This window comes from Macaca mulatta, chromosome 12, assembly GCF_049350105.2.
Source record: "Macaca mulatta isolate MMU2019108-1 chromosome 12, T2T-MMU8v2.0, whole genome shotgun sequence".
Classification (NCBI taxonomy): Eukaryota; Metazoa; Chordata; class Mammalia; order Primates; family Cercopithecidae; genus Macaca; species Macaca mulatta.
Window position 1 is genome coordinate 67,225,199 of NC_133417.1, and position 24,587 is coordinate 67,249,785.

The 24,587-nt window shown below is 35.1% G+C and overlaps 1 protein-coding gene across 1 annotated transcript in view; it reads right to left on the minus strand.

Annotated features, from left to right (window-relative positions):
• Window positions 1–24,587, minus strand: part of KCNH7 (potassium voltage-gated channel subfamily H member 7) — a 471,541-nt gene that overhangs the window by 786 nt on the left and 446,168 nt on the right. The window contains exons 11-14 of the mRNA XM_028830770.2: window positions 22,544–22,640; window positions 12,866–13,117; window positions 8,050–8,218; window positions 1,062–1,254 (exon numbers count right to left, since the gene is read on the minus strand). Of these exons, the coding sequence (XP_028686603.1) occupies window positions 1,062–1,254; window positions 8,050–8,218; window positions 12,866–13,117; window positions 22,544–22,640 (711 nt within the window). The remainder of the gene's footprint in view (window positions 1–1,061; window positions 1,255–8,049; window positions 8,219–12,865; window positions 13,118–22,543; window positions 22,641–24,587) is intronic.

The following is a 24,587-nucleotide window of genomic DNA, read 5'->3' on the forward strand; positions in this document are numbered from 1 at the left end:
TTTAAGACAAAATTGAGATGAGGAAAGGCATCACTTGATGAATAAGAGGGTATAAGGAGGAAAGAAAAGATGGGAAATAAAATCAGTCATCCCTAGTCAGATAATATTACCTAAACCTACTGAAAACAAATAACAAAATAGATGGTTTTACATGTTTCCCGGTCATTCAAAACTAGTTAAATTGATTTCTACTTTCAGATTTTTAGAAGTATTGCATTATTTTCCTTCTGGCATACTACCTTCTTTTATTAGTGTAGTTTCATTTTCCAGAACATCTTAAATTAAATTCCCAAACATCTAAAAAAGTTTTACGAGATTGTTCTACAAATCTTTATTTAAATCATTGTTCTTAGGTCCAATTTCACCATAATGTTTAATTAAGACTAATTCCCAAGACAGAATTACAAGGAAAGCTAGACTACTCGTATTAACATAATTCAAAGACCCCCTTTGAGGGCTTCAGAAGTAGGATAAAGAACTTTAAATTGCTTTTCTTACCATGTTTATCATCCAAGTGAAAACAATTTAGAGATCTCTGGTGATGGGTGGAGTACAGAAGATATTACTAGTCTGATGGCATTTGAACCTCAGGTCTAATCTGGCCAGCCTACTATTTCTCCTCCCCTTCCTTCCTGAGACCTCGCCCAGCCTTTGGCACTGTAGAAAATTACGGATTTTTCTTTGAAGCTCTTTTTGGACCCAGATTTTTCTCTAAGCCCTTTTTGGAGCCAGGAAGACTATTCCTTAGACTGCAAAGCTCTACCACATATAAATTTAAGCAGGTTGATTCTGGAAGAAAGGTTTTCCTTTAAAAAAAATGCTAATGTTTAAAATCATTATTCTAGCTTCCTTGTTCTCAAACTTTAAATGAACATAAAAATCAGCGTGGGCTTGTTTAAAATGCAGATTACAGGGCCCATTTCCAGAAATGCTAATTGCGTAGAAACAGAGCTAGGGACAGAAATCTCTCTTTTCCACAGCACCCCAAGTGATTCTGATTTAGGTGACCCCTGGAAACACACATTGAGAGACACACTTGGTTGGATGGTATCCACACTCACTTGTGAGGAAGGGCTGAAACTTCGGTCAGTTTTGATGGATGCTGCCGGTTGACTGGTTCTCATCAGCCGGATGATGGGTCTCTGATATTCTGCTCCTGCTGTTACCATACTGTAGGCTGGGGGGACCACAGTGGTTTGTTTCTGCAGCAACTGTAGGATGGTCTGGATGTCAGTGGTCATTTGGGATTCAAGCCTGCAGAACAGATAGAAGTAGGAAAAGACAGTCCTAAAATAGTCCAGAATTTCAAGAGCATTTAAAAAAATTTCAGCACTACCAACAAACAGAATTATGGCCTTGCTTTAAACAAGAAGGACAGGAGAGGGAGCACAGAATCTCTATTCTTTCCTGACGGATACTTTCTTGTGTATGTCTCACTAATGATTCTGATAAAGACTTAACTTTCCTGTTCATATTAAGAGTTAACAGAGGCCGGGCGCGGTGGCTCAAGCCTGTAATCCCAGCACTTTGGGAGGCCGAGGCGGGCGGATCACAAGGTCAGGAGATCGAGACCACAGTGAAACCGAGTTAACAGAAAATCAGATGAACAAAATAGACTACATGTTTACTAACCTTCATTGATTTCAAAATGTAAAACACACTGATAATTTATTTTTAATCAGTAATTGTCTTTGCTTTTTAATTAGGTTTTACTCAGTTTCTTGTGAACATTTTATTTGCTCTTAAAAAACAGTTTCGTAGCACATTTCTTTCATAACTGTAGCATTCCAGGATAATTTCTCATGTGTTTTTATATTTATATTAATGCTTTTTAACCTTACCTCTTTCCTATTCATTTTAAGTATTGTATATTATTCATTGTATTCTTTCTTTAATGTTTAATGCTGCTTAATGTTAAATTCTTTTTCTCTCTAAATATGTCATGGCCTTTCATATGTAAGAAGTTGACCAAATTTGACTTCAGTTACTTCTAATTGACCCATCTGGCCTGCAAAATACCAGTCTATTTTTTCCCCAAAGCTCACAAGTAGCCAACTGGCCTGTTAATTTCATTCTCATTTTAAATTAAAATTTAAGGGAAAATAGCAAAATATAATTGGTCAGATTCTCTTCCTTTGCATGTGTTAGCAACAGCATTAAATACAAAGGAAATTTTGTGGACACAAGAACAGAAAATTTGGACCATACGCCTCTTTAGAAAATTCTTGTAACTCCACTTATTTATGCTGTTTTGACTCTGAATAAAGAATGGAAATAAAACAAAAAAATGTAAAATCATAGCATTAATTTTGCCCAATTAAATTCATGCTGTATTTGTAGAATTCAAAGTAGAAATTGGCTTTTGATTTGATAGAGAACCTGGAAAACATGAGAAAAAAAAAATATATATATATATATTTTAGTTTTTGATATTAACACTCCAAATCTTCCTTCTAAGAATCACAATAATGCATTATTTTTACAGTTTTTCTATAGTTAGTAAATATAGCCATATAGCTTTGTGTCTTCTAAACCAATAGCTATGAATTATACATGACTTTGCAAATGTCATTTTTTTCAAATGTCAAAACCACACACTGAAAAGGGGAAAAATTGAGTTACCAACTGGTTTATTTATCTACTTTTGATACCTGATGGTCTGATCTAGTTTGTATGCTTCCAACTAAACTAAGCAGACCCATTATTTCACTGTTATGTGTTATACACATTTCCTTAAGGAATATGTGTTATACACCTTCTTTCATTTCACTTATCTGTACCCAAAAATCTTTCCTTATTTACCCCATTCAGAATTACTTTCTTCTCTGAGTCTCCAAAGCAAATTATACATTCAGATTCATCATAAATATTTCTGTACAAACGTATTCCATTACTAACAGCATTCAGTTGTGATTGGCTTACACAACGTTTGTTACATTGAATGTAAAAGGATTTGGGGGAAAGACTGGAAGAAGAACTGCATCAATAAGGGAGATTCAAGATCCAAAAGTGAGTCAAAAATTATGGTGATGTTTTTGTCATATAAATCCTTTGCCAAACAGCAGCTGTCTCTGAGAAATAAAATCTCTTTATCATGGATTCTACCTACTTGAATAGTGTCTATGAGGAAAAAATCTATTGGAAGGCGAGGCTTCAGCATCCATACGTCCAGTAATTGCAGCCCACTGCCATGAGTGGGACTCAGGCACATGACAGCTCATGTGCAGGTAAAGTGGCTGGTGCAGGGTGAGGACAGAGACTGTGTCAGTATAACTTAGAAAAGAGCATAGCCCACCTCTGTCAACATGACATTGTTGTTTGTTCCAGGAAAACTTTGAGAAAAATAAGACTACACCAATAAATAACTTTGCTACTTCAGGAAATTTCTATAAATCACCTTATTAGAGACAGTATCGGTTCATCTCAACAAATACTTTTTTAATCAGACAAACTTTATCAAGACTTGCTTCAAGATCCTCAACTTACTGTGTCCATCAATCCTGAAGTATATCATAGACTTTACCCAATTCCAGTGAGCTCCCCACTTTGAAATACCCAGACTCCAAACTTCTATAAATGTTCTTCTTCTCAGCGGAATATTTCTGAGACATCACTGAGACTCTGGCCAGATGGCAGTCTTCCTTTCTGCAGTAATTCTGAATATTTAATTTTGTTTTATTAACTAGTTGTTAGATATCTTGGGTAGTCCAACAAAGGGCAGCAGTTTGCTGATAGGTTTTGTAATATGCATAGGGTTGTATTTCAGTGTTTTATGGCAAGGGTCTGTTAACTTAATAAGAATGGACTCTTGGGCCAGGCACGATGGCTCATGCCTGTAATCCCAGCACTTTGAGATGCCAAGATGGGTGGATCACTTGACCTCAGGAGTTTGAGACCACCCTGGGAAGCATGGCAAAACCCTATCTCTACAAAAAACTACAAAAATTAGCCAGGTGTGGTGGTGTGCACCTGTGGTCCCAGCTACTCAGGAGGCTGAGGTGGGAGGAAGGCTTGAGCCTGGGAGATCGCACCACTGCACTCTAGCCTGGGTGACAGAGGACAGAGCCAGACCCTATCTAAAAAAAAGAAAAAGAAAAAGCGGACTCTTATATGAGACTAAATAGCCTGCTTTACTCAGGAGGAATTACAAAGAATTTAAAATAAATCCAGCTTGGTATTTAAAACAGAAAATAACATAGTTTTAGAACTTTTTCTTCTGTCAGCATAGTTACAAAACTGTGTAAAGTGAATATTTTTATTCATTCACTCAGAGACCCACAATGTACCAGGTACAATGTTAGGTAGCAAGGTGAGGGAACAACATGATAATGAATAAATATGAAATCTGGTTTAACAGTGCTAACAGAAACTAAGTACTTAGGAAGGACAAATGAAGGAGGCGCATAAATAACCACAACGCTAGGCAAAGCAATTGCTCAATGCCATATTACAGGCATGCAGATAAACTGCTCTGTGTGCAATGGAAGGAGTCATTATTAACAATTTTTACATTTTCTAGGGTTTCCCTACTCAAAGTGTGTGTGTGTGTGCGTTTGTGTGTGTGTGTGTTTTTTTTGGATGGAGTCTTGCTCTGTTGCCCAGCTGGAGTGCAGTAGTGTGATCTTGGCTCACTGCAACCTCTGCCTCCCAGGTTCAAGTAATTCTCTGCCTCAGCCTCCTGAGTAGCTGGGATTACAGGCACCTGCCACCACGGCCGGCTAATTTTTGTGTTTTTAGTAGAGATGGGGTTTCACCATCTTGGCCAGGCTGGTCTCAAACTCCTGACCTAGTGATCCACCCGCCTCAGCCTTTCAAAGTGCTGGGATTACATGTGTGAGCCACCGTGCCTGGCCAAAGTGTGGTCTTTATATCAGCAACACTGGACATTGCTGGGAGCTTGTTAGAATGTGGAATCTCTGCCAATTAGACCTATTAACTTGAATCTGCATTTTAATAAGACCTCCAAGTGATTCAAATACACATTGAAATTTGAGAAGCACTGGTCTAGGATCATGTCTTAATGATTTACTTAAATAGGTATATCTGCAGGCATAATATATACATATAGAATAACATTTCTTATGTAAACCTTTAACCCTATCGATAGGTTAATCAGTCATTAAAGCAGAAAAGAAGTGGTAGCAAGAACCACTCAAGATAGACCATTTTATTTGTTTTTATCGTCTTTTGTATTTAATATGTGTATTTGAATGAGACAAATGGTGTAGGAATCCACAGTTCTACATTTGAACAAATGCCGAAGCTAAACAGGGTAGACTCAGCTCTAGAAAGTGTCCTGGGATTCTCGCTCTGCAAAGTAGAAGTCTGAGTTGAGCTGCCCCCTTCAAACATTTTGTATAAATTTAACTTCTAGAATAAAGTGGAGGTGAAAGGTTGTTAGAAATGGCAGTGGAGTAAAAATGTAATATTTTGGATTTTAAATCCCAAACAAGCAAAAAAAAAAGTTTGTGAAAATATCAGAGGTAATTAGAAACAAATGTCAAAGGAGATGTAGTATTGGTGGTAGTGTCATCCTAAATAATGAACGGCGGCACTCTAAAAGGAAAAGATATTTATATGGGAATATGCAGCACAATGGGAATATCCATGCCATAGTAAAGTATGTGCTCATTCTGAGAAGTAAAGATGGAGATTTTTAAAGGAAAAATGAGGAGGACTACATAATTGTTTTGAAATGATTATCTTTGGCTACAAAGATCAATAACAAGGGTGACGCTGGTCCGAGATTGGACAGACAGCTGCTGGTCAGATGTCCTTGCAGAAGTATTTTTTGTGTTAGGTTGTAGTGGCCACTGTGCAAGGTTGTGGATCTTATAGAGTCTTTGTGATAGTTTTTGTTATCAGGCATACACCCCTCTCTTCCTGGCATTCCCCAGCTGTATTTGTCAGGGATTTTCTAACATTAATGACTCCGTTTTGATTTTGACTACTTTCACAGCAGCAATTCAAAACATATCCAGGAAACACATACCGATATCGGGAACACGTTGAAAGAGATTTAATTGCATTTTGTGGAAAAGTTTTATACAGTAATAATAATATACTAACGTAATAAAATAGCAATAACAATTTTTATTGCTGCTGGGTGATTGCACACCAAATAGATCATAGATAAATGTGCCCTTAGAACAAATGTTTTAAGCAATCATTGACTTATCCTAGCAGCAATGATTGGCACCCATGACAGAGCAACCAGGTGACACTAAAAATCTCAATTTTAGTTCTGATGAAAGGTCCAAGCCAGGAATTATATGTAGAGTAAGAGAATATACTCAAATGAACACCAATAATAGAAGCAAAGTTCCTTGCTAATCAAATTTTACCTATCTGCAAGTAAATCATCTTCCATTTTGTATAGTACATGTTGTTCCCATTTACATTATTTTAGTCCTTACAGTAGCATAACAGGTAGGTATAAGTCAAAGTAGGAAATGGAGAGAAATTTAAATGTTTTGACCCGGTAATCCTGTAAATCATTAAGTAGCAGACTTAAGACCTTTTCCTATGCTTACCAATTGCAAGTACAGTGATAGGATTGTGCTAAATAAATCACTGCTGCTTCTGTCATTCATTCATTCACTTGTGTGTTCAACAATAAACGGCATGGACAAAATGCACAAAAAATTTTAAGCATAGATAGTGAATAAATCAGTAGTTTATGTGATATAGGCAAAACTCAGATATGTGTTAAGTACAGATGAGTAAGCAAGTAGCTTGCTAAACATGGCAGAATTCATAAGATATATTAAATAGCATGCTAGTAACCTGCCAGGCATATCAACGATAGAAATATGTAACAAACAAGAGTGTTGCTTATACATAGAGATGGAAAGAACAAATTATTCTCATGTCACCTCTAGGTAAACAACTGTCATCCCAAAATATGGTCACCCATTGGTGATACCAGTATCATTGCATTCTGACTCCACATGTGCTGTACCTACGAAAGGCTGATGAAACACATGACTGTTGAGCTGGCTAGTTGGAAAGCCCCGCTGAGGTCAGGTATACTATACCTTGTATCCTTGTTATGGAGCAAGTGTGTGCCACTGGCACAGGAGATTATTTTGGTCTGCAGGCCTGCAAACCTCAACTCTGGTCTTGGTAACTTCATTACACTATGGCAAATGCATGAACATTGTGTAAGTCAGAATTGGGGTAGTGCAATCCTTTTACCATGCTTGCGCGTATTCAAAATGTGTTAATTGCCCCATATGGTTTCCCTCTTCTATCACTTGTGTTTTAAATTGATTTAATAAATCTTGTGATTAGAGCATTTGAATTTAGTCAGTGCAGTTTTCTGTCTGAGACTACTGGAATATCTTGCCTGGTGGTGAGCTAAAAGGCTACTATTGGATCAAGACAAATTCCCAAATGAAACCCAATTAAAACAGCTGTGTCATACTCACTCATATATTCTTTTCAATCCTTTTGACCACTTTAATTTTAAGGAAACCATGCAGACTTAGGGGAAGAGATTGCCTCCTCCCTAAACTAAGATTTATTTATCATGTTTAGTGATTTAGATCAAAGGTGAAGGAAACAAGAAACTCTGTGTGTGAGACTTTCAATTCAATTACATTTTTTGACAACCTGACTGAATAACTAAAAGTCTAAATGTCTTTGTTAGTATTTTTTAAATGCCCTAACACATAACTAAGCTATCAGGAACATCCGAATAAGTGTAAGAGGAGGATTAAAAGAGAAAGGGTGTTAGTTAACAAATTAATTAGGAATTATTTTTTGGGGGGAGGGGGTTTTCTAAGGTAGCCAGTGCTGGTGAAATACTAACTGGATGACAAACAAAGAAAAAAATAGGATTTATGCTGCCAGAAGTATGAAGTGTTCTAAATAAATGCTCCTTTCGACACACATTATTCTGTCAACTTCTAGTCTTATTTTAAAGTAGTAAACGTATAAGGAAATTATGAGATCATGGCAAGGAAAATTTTCCATTTGTAAAGAGTAGAACTGGACCCACGTAAGGGTTTCGGTTATGTTCTCCTTTTACCCTGTCACTGCTTATACCTGTTAAGTTGTTCCTGGAGCAGATCTAATCTTTGTTCCACTTCCCCGTAGGTGAGGTCACTTTCGGTTTCAGAGATACCCCAGGCAGCTCGCTGAAGTGCGGATGGACTGGAGTCTTCAGGCTGGGGATGTGCATTTTCTCGTTCCCAGCTTCGCATGTCAGTGATGTCTGTGGAAAATAGTGAGATGGATGTCAACCCTCTTAGGTGCCCCTTTGCGTCAATAACACACAGATATCCACAAGACAAGCTGGAAAGGGATCGGAGTATAATCTGAGAGGCAGAGAACCAAAAGTATTCAGTGATGTGTCCAGGGGCCACGGCCAATTGGTAGCAGGGTCCCACTTTCACCCTGCTGGCGCTACCTCCCATATCCTTTTCCATGTGAACAAAAACATGTAGCAGGTGCTGAGTATTGATTAGGATTTTTTTTTTTTTTTCTGTTTGTGCTAGGAGAAGATAAGCACAGCAGAACCAAAACTGATTAGAGAGCAATGAGTCTGTTTTGTTTGCACCAAATTATCTAGGGTTTAAGATTTTTAGGGCTCTTTCCCACAGGATAACTTGCATATGTTATGACTTAGAGTGGGCCCAAGAAGAGAGCCTTAGAGAAGTGCTGACCTTCAGGGTGATTCCCTTTGGCCAACCCAATTCAAATAGAGCCAAGAAGCCATAAGCCATGAAAACTGGGAAGAATCTTACACGTCCCCTCGTCGCCAGCTACTGTTTCATGTTTTTATGTTTTCTTGTAGCCGCTTCTGTGCTGCCCTTTACCATAATTATATTGCTTTCTAGTATGTTTTCCTGTGGCTCTTTATTTTAAATATTGCTATGTTACTCTACTTTAAGATAAACTATTTGTTCAAGTCTACTATTTAAAATGTTCTAAGTATCTATTATGGGCCAGATAACTTGGTAAATATGGAGGAACTAAAGACAAAGGAGACCATAGACCCTGAACTTGAAGAATTCAGTCTAGCAGGGTTGTGATCACTTTTCATACAGAGATCCATTTTTCTGAACTTCTTTTAATTTCCTGTTTCTCCTACAATCTATATTTTAAGCTGTCAATATTTGGGGGCAAATATGTCCTTTCCCTCTTATTTTTGTCTATATTTTAGATGTTTTGCTGCTCTTTTAACCTCTAAGAATGATTAACAGTTTGGAAAATAAAACTTATGAAAAAATAGACTGGAGCTGGGAATTGACTTTGGAGATGAAGGAGAAACATTTTCTTCACTGGGAGGGCTAGTAGGAAGGAAGGACTATCTAAAGCTGGTATTCATTTTCGCATAGAAAGAGACTTGAATTACAGAAAGTGATTTTGGTTTGATAGAAAGACTGAAAAAAACTTGACAAGTATCTATGATTAAACACTGAGAAAAGTTATTATGTAAAGTTATGGAATTCTTGGCTATTAAAAAAATTGGATAGAAAGTAACTGAATTGGGCAGGATTAGCTATGATTTTAGAAATAGGAAACAAAACCATTGGACTTCTCAAAGCTCCTTCCTTTCTTGCAGTTTCTCTAAGGGTAGTTTAAATGTATCCCCTTTCTCCAAGTAGAAGACAGACATGTCTGTATTCTTTCTTCATGGTTTTCCTCTCACTCATTATCTTTTATCATTGAATATACAGAAATTTCTCAAATGAGATGCCTATAATTTCTGCCTCAACAGTGTGAGGCTTGACAAAGGAATTAGCATATCCAAAGTCAACATTAGAAAAATATAGGATCAGAGTTCCTTCTTCTGCAGAAATGGCTAACAGACCTCAGAGGGCTTGCTATGAATTCCAGAAAGACTCTTCCTGACTACGGCTTTGTTACTATAGGGATCCTGGGTTCGTTGTTATTTAAAGTGGCAGTTTATAATTTCTTTTGATATTTTATGAAACATGGCAAAATATAAGTGAAACAAAAAAGATACTGCTGGGGTTTTAAGTCACTTACTGCAGATCTTCACTGAGAACTATGATTTGTTATTCACAGACATTTGAACCTATTTAAAATGCAAAACAATAATATCTTAGCAAACTGGATTTTGAAGATTGGGCCAGTAATGCTAAGCAAACTTCCAGAATACCTATATAAATGGTCTGGTGATGCTGATGCTTGTCTCTGTCTAGTCTGCTGCTAGCCAGTTAATGTAGGAATCTTCCTTTCGAGAAGGCAAGAATGATAAGACTGAAGTTACATGTTATGCTCACGAACGTTTTGAGCCAAGAAAGCTTACAGAATTTCTGCCTATGTTTAACAGCTCTCTTCTTTCCAAATCATATATAATAAATTGGTTTTTAAATGACAATGGTGAATCACATGCAATAAATTACGGAGGATTATATTTTTTCTTCAGGGCTCAAGAAAAAATAATTACCTTATCAGAAATGAATGAAATGTATATCTTAGAGGCTTTCTTGATTATAATTTACTCTTTAATTAAAATCCGAAGATACGTAATTAGCTTGTTTTAACAGCAGTATAAAAAATGAGGAGTTCAAAGGGGAAATTCTGGTTAGTGGTCGTAATCAAATGAACATCCTTGTAGACACTTTCTAAATATAGCTTGGAAAGAATCTGCACTTGGTTGCCTTGGAAAATGTTGCTATAGTTGCAAGACACATTTCTGGAAATGGATGAACAGAAAGCAAACTTTCACTTTGCTCTGAGTAGACAATTTTCCTAGAGTCAACTTTTGGCCTCAATCTTAGTAGGAACAGAGTCCATTTAATTTGTTCTCTTTTCATTTTAGTTTTGCCTAAATGTGCTCCTCTGTTGGATACAGCATCACAAAAGTTAGGAATATGAGTGAGTGAAATTTCCTATTGATGGTGGAACTAAAATTTGCAGAGGTTTAGTAGTTTGAACTGCAGCAGCGACAAGTCACATGTTACGTATTAATGCAGTATGTCATCTTAAAAATCATTAGAGAATGAAATTTGCAGTGAATGAAGTTTTAGAATTCCCCATTGATTAAAGATATTAAATAGCCAGGCTAACCATGTGTCACACTGATTGAAACTATATGACATCAATTCAATTGACATGCATATTTAGCTATACATTTTCAAGATAATTATTTGAATAGGGATTGCCCTGTAAATTTTTAACAATTAGAATATGTAGATATTAAATTTGTTAGAATATTGTTTTTTGTGTATATGTCCAATTAAAGATAATTGGAAGGCGTAGCAAAGAAAAGTATATAAGGAAGGGCATGAGAATTCATTGTCAGTGAGAGTCATTATAAAGTCAGAAAATCCCCAAATTATATGTTTAATAATGTGCCACTTGAGACTCTAAAACTCAAGAGGAAAACAACAGGCATTTTTATTAGGTTTACATTATGTTGATCTTTGGAGATGGTAGAGATGGTTCAGCAAGCTCTTCAGAACTCGTGACTTCCATGATACAACTTGTATCTATTTTTAGCACTTCCCAGAATCCATTTTCATAAATAACTAAAATGGGACATTTGGTAATCACATTTAATATTCCATTCTTCCATTGTGATAAATGAGGTACTATTTTCACTCACTTCATCAAGATTTTAGATTGTCCAGAGAACACTTGCATATATTCTTAGCTTACTTCAGTGTGGGGTCATGAAAAAAGTGGATGTTACATGATAGGGATAGCAACTCTGGAAAAATATAAAGCCTAAGTATCCTAGATTTAATAAAAGCTTTGTGGCTGAATATGGTACTTTGGAATAATGATGATAAGTAATATTTACTTACTCTGTACTAATGTACTAATTTTGCTATCCTACCAGGCCTAGGACATCCTATTTTTCCTTTTTTTAATATTCTTTTGATGCTTTGTTATGCCTTCCTAAACTTTATATTTTTATACATCCAAGGATATACAAATTATTAAAACTTAAAAAATAAAACCTGTGAGAAAAGACTAACAGTTGAAGATTTTATTTCAGAAAAAGTAATTTACATGTTATCTTAATAACTATAACCTCGTTGGTTAGATAATATTATTCCTCTTTTAAAGATGCATAAGCTGAGTCTTGGTGGGTTTGGTCAAATCATTTACCCAAAGACATAAAGGGAGCAAGTGGCAGAGCTGCACTTGGAACCCAAGCAGTCATTACTGGTACGACTTACTAGCTAGATCTAAAGATCTCGCCTCTGATATGCTAAAATAGTTGTTCTTCCATGTAAGAGTTCTTTAAATTTTCCTGAATTTCTCATTTTTTAGCATGAAATCTGTATCTACTAATCAAGCATTATTACCCAAATCGTGAACATTTTCTACAACAAAATCTGTACATTTGGGTATTCCTTTTGGAAATAAAAATAAAAATAAAATAAAGATCAGAGTTTATTTCAGGGCATTTCTCCACTCTTTCTCATATTCTCTGTAAAATTAAATTTTGTTTGGCATGTATTATAGTGTGATTGCATTGGCCTTTCATACTATAATATTATAGGGTTGGGGGTGAGAATTGGGTACAGAAGATACATATAATGAACCAATTGATTAGCTGTCTTAAAATATTCATTGATCCTCTCTCCCCATTGAAATTACTACAACAGACTTTCCCATAGTTTTCTACTTGACATTATATTAAGTCTGGTTGGTCACAAAAACCTCTCACGCTATAAGTGTTTGGGAATAATTACCGCTTGTTTTAGAATAGCGCAAACACTTCATAGATAATCTGAAATCTGAACGCTTCGTGAACATTTCATGTAGTTGAAAACGATTCGATTAACATGTGTCAGTACAGTTCTTAATTTGTAAAAAGTCATCATTTTGTGATTAGCACTGAAGAGAGACCACCTGATGTCTAACTCTGAATTACCTTTGCAAGAGTGACTTCTTTTATCTATGTGCATTCTTCCTGAGGTGGGCACTGTTTCTTCAAAATCGAGCCCAGATGCTTTCCCTATTCCTGGAGAAGAATCTACTATTCCTGAGAAGAGCGGCTTTTGTTCATCATCAATGGAGGAGATGAAAGATGACGATCTGCTTTTTTTCTCTTCAAAGTGTCTCCTGGAACTCTGATAATGTCTTATGGTATCTGCAGAGTCTTCAGGATCATTTGTACTGTTTTCTTCGCCAAAATATATCAAAGAAAAGTTATTTTATAGCAGATAATTAAATGTGAGACTGTATGCATATTACACTACCTAGCTATATATAAACTAGCTTTTTCCTATTGAAAATGTAGCTACTTGGATACTTAATGTTTTAAATTCAAGGGTTATTAGATTATCTTAGTGAAATAAAGTATTCATTTCAAAATTAAAAGAATATTTACAATAGTAATAATGTTTATGTCTCAGAGGAAAACTGTATGATAACTTACACAGTTTTTTATATGTTCAACAGTTATTTGTATTCTGAGAATCTGGTACACTCTTTCTTTAGGGAAATGAAAAAGACAAGGGAAAATATGTCCCAATTTTAAAATATCACCACTATGCAACTTATTATTTGTTTATTTTTAACCTGCATGCCTTATTATCTGTTTTAGCTGCTCATGCATTGCAAAGGTCAAAATTGGAAGCCTCCTTCTAGTAAAAGACTGGCAGGCTGAATTTCAACCTTAGTCTGATTCATGTAATGGCCTTGGCATTCCAGGCAGTTTGGTTGTGTAGCATAATGCAAAGAATATAAAGCTTAAATACAGTAATTAAGGTAGGTTTTACCTAATTACATTAAAGCTGGTAGTGCATATTGGCTGTTTTATACTGAAATGTCAGGATAATTTCAGTCCTGAAGGTTGTGTTAGAACATATTTCAGCAGGAAAAACTCAAAGAGACAAATCCCAGAACTTGTTTCTATTAGTGTCCTGGGGAGACAGTATAATTCTCCATCTGGTTTCTGCTAATAACTAACCAACAAAACTCCAGAAGGTATATCGTTTTCTGGAGAAATGGTGAAGACGGTGTCTCCATCCGCTGTACGCCTCAGTGTGCTTACTTGGTTATTTATAGAAGGCCAAATGAACCGATGGAAGGCCACGCCAGAGAAACTTCCAACTGTTTTTAAAAATTCCCATATGGCAGAGAAATTCAACAAAGATTTTTTCCCTTTATTTTTTTAAATCATAATTTAAAATATGAAAAGTCAGAAAGCAGCCCAAGGTAAAAGAAGATAGAGTTTAAAAATCAGTTTTATGTGAAATTGTTATTGAGGAGTTCATGTTCTGTCAATTAAAATTAAGTCTAGCAAAAGCAGATTGCTTATTTTCTTTAAGATTTCATGCTTGCTCAGTGTCTTCATCATTACTGAGAAAGCCACAGACCTTTCCGATCTCCAACATTACAGACATCATTGATTACTTACTGTTACTTGTATATCCCCACTCAATCACTAATCTAATTGGTTGTAAATATTCAGATCAAATCTTCTTACGAAAAGCTTTTTCTCTTCAGTGTCATTGGCACAGACCTCCTTAAACCTCTAAAATTCCATCTTGCCATCTTCTTCCCAACTTTCTTGTTTTTAACTTCTCCTCTTCTCTAAAGCCCTCTGAAAATTTGATCAACATTCTCTACTTTTTGAACATATCATTTTATTCCTCAAAAAATAATAGTTATAAAGTTTAAGCTAGTAAATGTGAAAAAAAGGAACATTTCATTTTTTCTAAATTATCCTCATACCTGCTTAGTGAATTGCACCAGTTTGCTCTTCCTAAGTAAACCTTTTTGTAGTCCCTGACTTGGGAACCAGAGATATTTGAATTAGCTCAGGCCTCCTATTGTTCTCAAAAATGATTTTAATTTCTACACTTTTGTGGAGTGTTTTCCCATCTGCATCAAATGCAAGCTGAATTAACTATTAATTCATCTGCCTCCATTCAAAGTCTGGATAATGCTAACATGGATATTTGTAATGAATGTACATCACAAATTAATAAACCATCTTGTATCTTTGGCTGGAGAGGTCTTGGGGAATCCTTACACATGGTAGAATGTTCTGTTCTACCTACCATGCTGGGCTTCAGTCTTAGTTTACTAACTCATGACTTCATTTTGGATGCTCGTGAACAAGATTCACCAGTTAACATACATTGTTAGTTGAATTATAACTTGCTGATTTCACCTTGGACATGTGTTTACAAAATGTGGTCAGTGAGGAATTACTATCATTTAGTTGTATAGTAAAATGGAGAAAATTACTTCGTATACATAGGACAGAATTCTTTAGCAAAAATTTCAGGTAAAAGCAGAATCAGGTAAAAGAAGAAGACAAAAATTTGATATCCTTGAATTTTCCCCATTGGTAAGGAGAAAAAAAAAAACCCACCTTTATTTCTGTATTCGTTGCTGCTGGACTATCACCCAAACCATATGAACAATTTCTTTGATACAACCCCACTGAAACAACATTTTTTCACTCCATACTAGATAAATTAAAGCTTCATTTTCTGTCACATGAAATGAAAGTTGAAATGACAATCTATTTGTAGGTTAAAAATGGAAACTGTTCAGGCTTTGGCTGGAAAATTGGCTGATGTAATATGTACATGAAATTGGGCAACTGAAATGCATTATAATTAGCCTCCAGGTACTTCTAAATTTTCATGGGCTGTACTATTTTTGCCTTTTTCCAGTTAAACTGAATTATTTGATAGACATTAAATAGTATCAGGTACTATTTTTTTCTTAATTCTATTTATATTCTATGTAGAAATAATATTCTAAGGAAGGGCAGTTATCTGATTGCATAATCTTTCCTGTTACCATCATTTTATACAAAGAAAAAGCCATGTCTGTTTAATTAAACCACAAATTTGCCTCTGATTCAGAAGACGCAAAACTTTTTTTTTCTCCCTTGCTTCTCTAGGCGAACAGTTCATCTCCTCCTCTTTTTTCACAGAACACAATTCTAAAGCATTTGTGACTCGTCTTACGAGTGTCTCTTTGAGTTTAGAATGAATTCAAGAGCATAGAATAAGTGTCCTAATGGAATGGCTGACCCATTTATCTTAAGAATGATAATATAAAATCGTTCCTTTCAAAAAACCTGGAATAAACATTCGTGCTCACTCCGTCTTTTATGGAGTCTTCCTCTCAGTTTACCATTTTTATTTGTCAGACCCCACAGGGAGACCTAAGCTTTGGTCAAAGACAAGCATTTAAGGTACTCTCTCAGCATTTGAGTTTTAGATTTCCCACAGGTGACAATTTAGAAATAAGTTGAGCAATTCCCAGCCAAATGCCATGAAAAAAGCATTACATTGGAAAATTGGTGTCTAAAATAAGTATTTTTTCATTTAAGATCACACACTTTAGCCTTCCTATAGCTCTAAAGGATATTGAAAGGGGCCTAGATGAATATGTTTTATACAAATACAAAAATTAACAATTTTATAAATTAAAATAAAGAAAAGATGGATATTGGTTTAAAGGTAAAAAGTTTCAGACATGCAAAATGAATAAATTCTGGAGCATTATTCTACAGTATGGTAACTATAGTAAATGTATTATATACTTGAAAGTTGTTAAGACATTAGATCTTAAATGTTCTCCCCCCCCCACACACACACAGTTAACTATGTGAGTGATGAGTGTGTTAAATTAGCTTAAATATGGTAATCATTTCATAATGTATACAAATATGAAAAAAATCACTTTATATACCATAAATAGGTACAACTTTTACATGTTAATTATACCTCAATAAAACTTGAAAAGATCAAAAGATACTTTTATAGATCACTAAAATGGATTTAAAAAGTTAATCATTGTTATTGAAGAAGATATTTCAAAGACATACCAAAGTATAATACCAATATATTTAAATAATCTAATAAAACCAGAATAGAATTATCACTCTTCTATAGAAATAAGTTCATCACTGAATACATTAACCCCTTCAATAATTTTCATAGGATTATTTTATTTTGGAGAAACACTTTTAAAACTTACTGGCTTTTGGATGGCAATGGAAAATCACTAAACCAGTATTACAAAGTGATAGTGTTTATTGCTATCCTTTGAAATACAAAATGTAATGAGTTCAAGACACTTCTACTCTATTTTCTGGAACATTGTATTTTTCCTGTTGAGCATATATTGAAGAGATCATTTTAATAAAATTATATGGATAGGGAAATGAGTAAAGTTTTCTTCCCTACTCTTAGGATGTGCGTATCTCTTGAAAAGCGTTCTTGTTTGTCATCATGCATGCAGAACCATTTATGTCCAATCTTTCACCTTGATTTCCATCTCTTCGGTTGTTACAGGCACATCTTTAACACTGTTTGAATGTTTTACTCTTGTGGCTTTTTTTGTTTTGTTTTGTTTGTCTTTTTTGTTTTGTTTTGTTTTTCATGTTTGGCAGTTTGTTCTTTACAATGGAGCATATTGCGATAATCTATTAGCAAAAGTAAGAGGATCTTTGGAGCTCTGATAATTGTTTCTTAGCTTTTGGAAATCAAGAGAGTAAGAATATTTCCAGGTTAGGAAGGACAAGCTCAGCATTCTTTAACTTCACAGGTCAATATCCCTTTTGCTAAGAAAAATTATTTTCTTTCTGACGCAATGATTTTTTTCAAGTCCTATATAATTGAGGCTACTTGCTAACTTTATTCTTAAACATTATCTTTATACTTTTGGAAAAGGAAGTAGGAAAAGGTATAGAGAAGGGATATTTGGAAGAGTGGGTTCAGATACTTCTGCAGAGTTCTGATGAGGAACGGGAAGCAAAAGAATAAATGCCAAATCTGTTGTTCTGGGAGAGGTGACCTCAGGTGACATCAATACTTTAGTTAAAATATATACCAATAGGATTTCTCTTAAAATGTATAACATCAGCAAGAACTAATTTTCACAATGTTTGAGGCGTTTCCACACAATAAAACCAATAGAGTAAAAAGTTTCCTCTTCCAGGTCCTCTTTTTTTCTACTCACTACTTGGTACAAAATAGTAAAAATAATTTCTTCAGAATTCTGTAGAAACACTTATTTTTTTCTGCTAAATTAACTAGAAAATATAATGAAGATTGAAGAGGGTAAGTATGCAGACGCTAACTACAATTCAGAAGGAATATCTATTTGTCTTCTTGTTAGCCAATGAAGAATTTTCTGTAAAATGTTAAGACAAACTTTTGAGACTAAAGTAGAAATAAACATGAAAAAACTCAGGGCGCTTAGCACATAGTGGGTACTCAACGACAATGGACTCCAAATGAATGGGTGATTGTTTGCACCTAGTTACACTGCTGCCCTCATTGGATTATTCTCTGCCAAAAGGTCACCTCCTAATTAATAATTAGTAGCCACTTTGATACTGTATTTTCTGTTAACAGAAAGCATTGAGCAGAACACTGCAAATATTTGGTCTTATAAGCTCTGTAAGTAAACATACATAAATGTATGTGTGTAGTGTATAATGGCACATTATATATATATATACACACACACACACATATTTATATATTTTATAATATATAAATTATGTATACACATATGTATATTTATATATCCTGTGCCATTATATATGCTATTTTTACAAATATACCCTGTATTTTATACAATGTACACAACACAAAATTTTAGAAGAATTATTACTTCTACGACCTAATGGATCTGGCTCACACTGGAGTAGGCACAGTTCAACTTTTAAGACCACGTAAATAGAGATGATTTTTCAGCATTTTTTTCATTTACTTCTCTTCTGCCCAGCCACCTTAACAATGCTCATGGCCACTGAGCAGGTCATTGAAGCATCATTTTTATTCTTCACTTTCTGTAATAATATTTTACTTCCATCTCAGGAGCTGTAGCACTTCTTCCTACAATGAACATTGTCATATTGGGGAGGTCCTGGGCACCTCCATGCCAGAATTTTAGGAAGAAAAGATAACTACTTGAAGATACCTTTAAAAATACAGGGTGCTCTCAAATTTCTACCTGCACTTATAAGTCTCTCCTGTAGGGAAGTGGGATTTTTCCTTAGAAAAAAATGTACAGCTCATGAGAACAAGCCACCCTCATCGACAAATTCATTATGTATTCAATATAAGTATATATTTTGTTTTTCAGCTTTCCAGAGGTTCTACATATTTCATTAAAAAATTATGTCTTATTCAATGTGAGCTCTTTAGAACCTTGTAAGAGGCAAGACTGGAAGTGAAGTGGCAGGCGGCAGGCAGCAGGTGTGGATTAAAGCCAGTCAAGTTGCATTGTTCCACTCAGTGGGTAGGGAGTGGCAATGCAGGACTCAACCTCTGTCTGCTGCTAGTGCCCAGAAACAGTCTTCTCTCTGATTCTTGATGCCACTGCTGATTTACAGGCAACAGCACTCTTGAATGTCTGCCTTCAAGGTTTCCTTTCATACGAGTAATAAATTAACACTACAAAAATGAATGCATTTCAAGGGAAAATTTCAGTTTCTGTATCCACAAATGGTTCAGCATCAATGATCCCCTGTACTCTGTTCTTTATATTATGTGTATTTTTCTCCTATATGTTGATGTTACATCAATAACTCTATGATGAATGCTCACCTTAAGAGAATTAGATTTGGATGACAGGGACTAAATTGCTTTCAGCAAATTTTATAATTGCCCGCAGCACCCTGGATTCCTAAAGACTTTGGAATAGGCTCTTGGGCTCTGGTTAACTGTGTTTTCACATTGACCAACTCATGGTTACTTACTGGCACAACCAGGAAACATCAAAGAGCTGTAGGCAGAAAATCCCTTAGCACTTACACTTTATATAAAATTGGTCTCATAGACTAAGCCTGTGATTAAAGGGACAGTATTCAAAATCAACAGAAATGTCTAGTTACATGAGAACAGTACAAATTGTGACATTGCTCTCAGGGCCTTATCAGGAGATAAAAACATTAGATAATTTAGCTTAAGAATGAGGAAACTGAGCGAGATTGAAAGGAGATTTAATAAATCTTCGACTATGTGGAGGACATTATTATATTGACCACATTGTTAACCTGTTTTTCATTTCCAGTGAGATAAATATAAGAGCTGAACTTCAGGATAAGGGATTTAGATGAACTCCGTGGAAGAACTGCTTAATAGTAGTGGTTCTGATTTTAGAAAGAGTCACCAAGAAAATAATTAAAGACCCTGCAGAACAAAATTATCAACTATCTATGAGTAATCTATTGTTCTACAGTCAGCCAGAAGAATCAATAATTAGTCCAATTCAACAAATATTTATCAACCATTGTTTGCTAAAGTAATCTACAGTTTGGCAAAGGCAAAGGAAAAAAATATACCAGTAGCCATTGTACAGGGCATATTTTGACAATATTATAAGAAGCAAGTGCTTTGAGAATTCATAGAGAAACAGAAGGTTTACATTTGAGGAGATCAAGAAACGATTCACATTAAATATATCATTGGAGATTGACTTTGTTAAAAATTGAATTTTAGTGGATGAAACTGGTGTGGTATGAATTTGTGTGTGTGTGTGTGTGTGTGTGTGTTTTGTTGAGGACAAGGAAGCAAATGAATTAAGGGAATATTATAACCAAAACCACAGAAACAGTGTACATGGTGGAGCGGGCAGTTTGTTTCAACTGAAATGTGGAGCAAGCTAAAGCTAGTAGATGCTCTCCTAGAAACAGAATTCATTGAGGAGAAAAGAGAGTGAAAAAAAAGAACTTGGCATAAGAAGGCAAGAAAAGGGAAAAGAATAAAAAGAAAGATGCTCAAATTCTATTTCATTTATTCTTTCCACAGATATTTGTTGAGCATCTGCTGTGCAGCAAGCACTAAAACTACAGGGGACCAAATATTTTCCACTTCCACAGAACTTATGATCTAGAGGCAGACAACATTGATTAAATAATGATGCAAATAAACCCAGAAGTACACCTGGAGTAAATGTTGCTGAAGAGATGAACTGATGGGGGAAGGAGTGGAGTGATGGGAGTAGTTAAGGGAAGGATATTAGGAGATAAGACTGAAGAGGTAAGTTAAGACCCACCCTAATAAGGATTAAGGGCATAGGATGTCCTTAGAGGGCTTTGAATATGTGGGTGACATAAACATAACTGCATTTAGAAAAAAAATCAACAGAAGTCCAGTGTGGAATAGATGAAAGAGGGGTAAGTTGCATGTGGGAAGGCAAGTTGGAAGGCTGTTTCAATATTCCAGGTGGCAGATTATGGTAGCTTGGTCCAGAGCTGTGGCTAAGTAGTTGGAGAGAAGTTAACCAAAAGGAGACCTAATTTGAAGACTAAATGGAGATTTATTGGAGGTAGCAATAATAGGACTTGTTGCCAGAGTTGCTGGAGAGGTTGTGAGAAGGTTGGCTCCAAGATATCTGGCTTGTACAATTGATTGAATAGAGTCACCATCTGTAGAGGCATGGGAATTGAAGAGGAGACAGGTTTCCAGGGTGCACCATGAGTTCAATTTAGGAAATGTTGAGTTAGAGCTGCCTTTGAGATTTCAGGTAGATGATTTTATAGGTGATTGGATATGTGGGACTGAAGCTCAGGTGGTCTGGGATTAACATGTAAATATGCACATCTCCTATGTGAGGATATAATTAAATGGTGGGCATAAATGGGATCACCCTGAGAAACAGTATGATATAGAATGAGAAGAAAAAGGAGCCTAGGACTATGCCTTAAAAGTCTAACAAATTAACACTGGTGTAGAAAATAATAATCTTGAAATTGTCTTCAGTGAGTTCATGAAGGTGGGAGGAAAATAGGAAGATTGAAGTATTACAGACACAAAGAAAAGAGTATGCAAGAAAAAGAAGGGAATTGGTTCATAGTGAAAGATGCACCTATGGGGCCAAATAAGGTAAAGACTAGAATGTTTGTTGGATCAGCATGAGGCAAGAGTGAAAGCTTCTTCAGGAAAACTTTCTCCCATCTGCCAAGAACAGTTAAATGTACACTCATCTGAGTTCCCATTGAGGAATACCTATTCCTGTTACAGAGCCTACTATTTGAGGGTGTGTCTATCTCCCTCTCTAGGGAAGATGAGGGATGTTCTGCACAACGTATTTCTCAGAACATTGAGTAACTGCTTGAAAATGTGAAATGGTAAATGAATATTTTTTGACTATATGAGCAAAGCATAAAGAATAGTCAGAGAGGCAGAAAAACCTGGAGAAAACAAGAAGTGACAAGTGCCACAGAGTCTGAAGATAAGAAGGACTAACTAATGTGGCCTTCATCCATGTCATGCATGCTTGTAGGGCATGTAAGAGGATTGAGCTCTTGGCCTGAAATGACAGCCCTCCTTCCAGAACACTGTGCTCAGAACGAATTGACTGTCTTTAAAAAATCAGTCCACTCTATTTCTTAATCTGTGATGTCCTTGTGAATATCAGATGGGTTTGTTGAATGATATCATTGAGAGCTATCAATCAGAAACTGGAAACCAGATCATTAGCTACTGAATAAAGCAAAGGATCTGCCCTTCTAAAGCCTGAGTAAAATTTATTCTTGAAATCAGAAGTATAATGAACATTTAAGTAAGAAGGCTAATTACCACATGCTCTACATTTAAACTTTAGGAATGGAATGAATTACCTTTCTCTCCTTCACTTTCAAATGACAATTTCCTTCTTCGTAGTTTACAGTTGTCTCCTTCCGAATCATTCATGGATTGTGATCGTAGGAGATCAGCCTTTGTTAATGAAACATGAAGATAAAATGAAAGATTACTCAATTAGAACATATAATGTACTATCAGTAAACTATTTACTATTTCATATCGTTTCAACCATCTTGAGACTTAATTATTAGATTGCAGGCAAACAGCTACAATACCCTGCTCAATACTCATCTCTTAAATATAAAATACACTGATAGAATAATTTTTAGTACTTTCAACATTTGCTGGGGAAATCATAGTGTAGAAGTTATTTATATGTGAAATGTTTAGGGATGATGTCAACATTTAAAGAAAAAATATTTCTTTATGTGGAATGTGTTTTATGCAACTTGGTAAAGTAAAAATAAGAACAATACAGTTGACCCTTGAACAATACAGGCTTCAACTGTGCAGGTTCACTTATACACGAATTTTCTTTTTCCTCTGCTACTCCTGAGACAGCAAGACCAACCATTCCTCTTCCTCCTCCTCCATAGCCTATTAAATATGAAGATGATGAGATGATGATCTTTATGATAATCTACTTCCACTTAATTAATGGTAAATATATTTCCTCATCCTTATGATTTTCTTAGTAACATTTTCTTTTCCATAGCTTACTTTATTGTAAGAATACATTTTATAAAAATATATAAAATATGTGTTAATTGACTGATTACATTATTGGTAAGACTTCTAATAAATAGTAGGCTATCAGTAATTAAGTTTTTGTGGAGTCAAAAGTTATATGCAGATTTTCAACTATATGAGGGTTGGTGTTCTGAATTCCCATGTTGTTCAAAAGTCAATTGTAGTAATTTAAAGAACTTTGCATAAATTATAGTATGGCAAAGAAAAATGTATAAACTAGTTAAGATTAGCTATGATGTTTAAATGATGTGGTAATTATCATAAGGTTAAATTTCACAACAATAAATATAGGTTAAATTCCATAAACATTACACTTTGAACCCTTTATTATTTTGCTCCCAGATCCTCCTTCTTCCCTCTCTGGTTCACTCTGTCTAATATTGTCTGTCTTGTAAATAAAAATGGAAGCTCCTGTTTGAGTGCTGACTAAACTTTTATATAATGAAGTTATGAGAGGTAGATACTTGTTACTTTTCAAGGCAAAGTCAGAATGAGGTTGGTGACATAAAACTGAGATTGTGACAAATTACTGAATTAAAACCATTACAGAAACATATGTTCTTAATAACTAGAATCTTTTCCACCTCAATTAAAAAAGATCTTTTCGGTGTTTTAAAAAGAAATAACTATCTGAACTGGTGCATCAGTATATTAAATGGCATCTAGGGGCCCTTAAAATTCCTCTTTCTCTTTTAAGCCTCTCATGGTACTTAGGAATATCTATGACTACAGGAAGTATTAAGTCTACCCCCTCTTACCTAAGTATTGACTTTAGGGGTTTTTTTCCCCCCCAGAGAATATATTAGTTAGCATTTAAATACACTGGCAAGTATCAATCACTCAATATTTGATTTCTGATTTTAAAAAGCATTCAGAATTGGAGTGGAGTTGTGAAATTTTGGGGGGAAAGGGATAGAAAAGGAATAACCTAGTAATAAATTTTGGGTTACAACGTAAGTTTTATAGCCATAGAACAGTAATAGCTCATAAGGGCACATTTTCATAGTAGAAAAGAGTATGGAACATAAGAGCTACACTTGAAGTTCATTCTAGCTTAACTTGCATATACAGTTATTTAACTATTATTTCTGTTAAACTACATATTCATTCTACACCATTAAAACCGACAATACTGTAAAACCTGACTAATTTGTACTTCTGTGATTTGGAAATTGTATTAAATAGGAAACTAAACTTGAATGAGGTTAATTTTTTCATTACTATTGTGAAGACTGATTACCAATGTATAGTATAAATAATAGCTGAGAGACTATTCTAACCTCTGTATAAGATAAACTCAAGCAATTTTCAACAGCCTAAAATCACCCA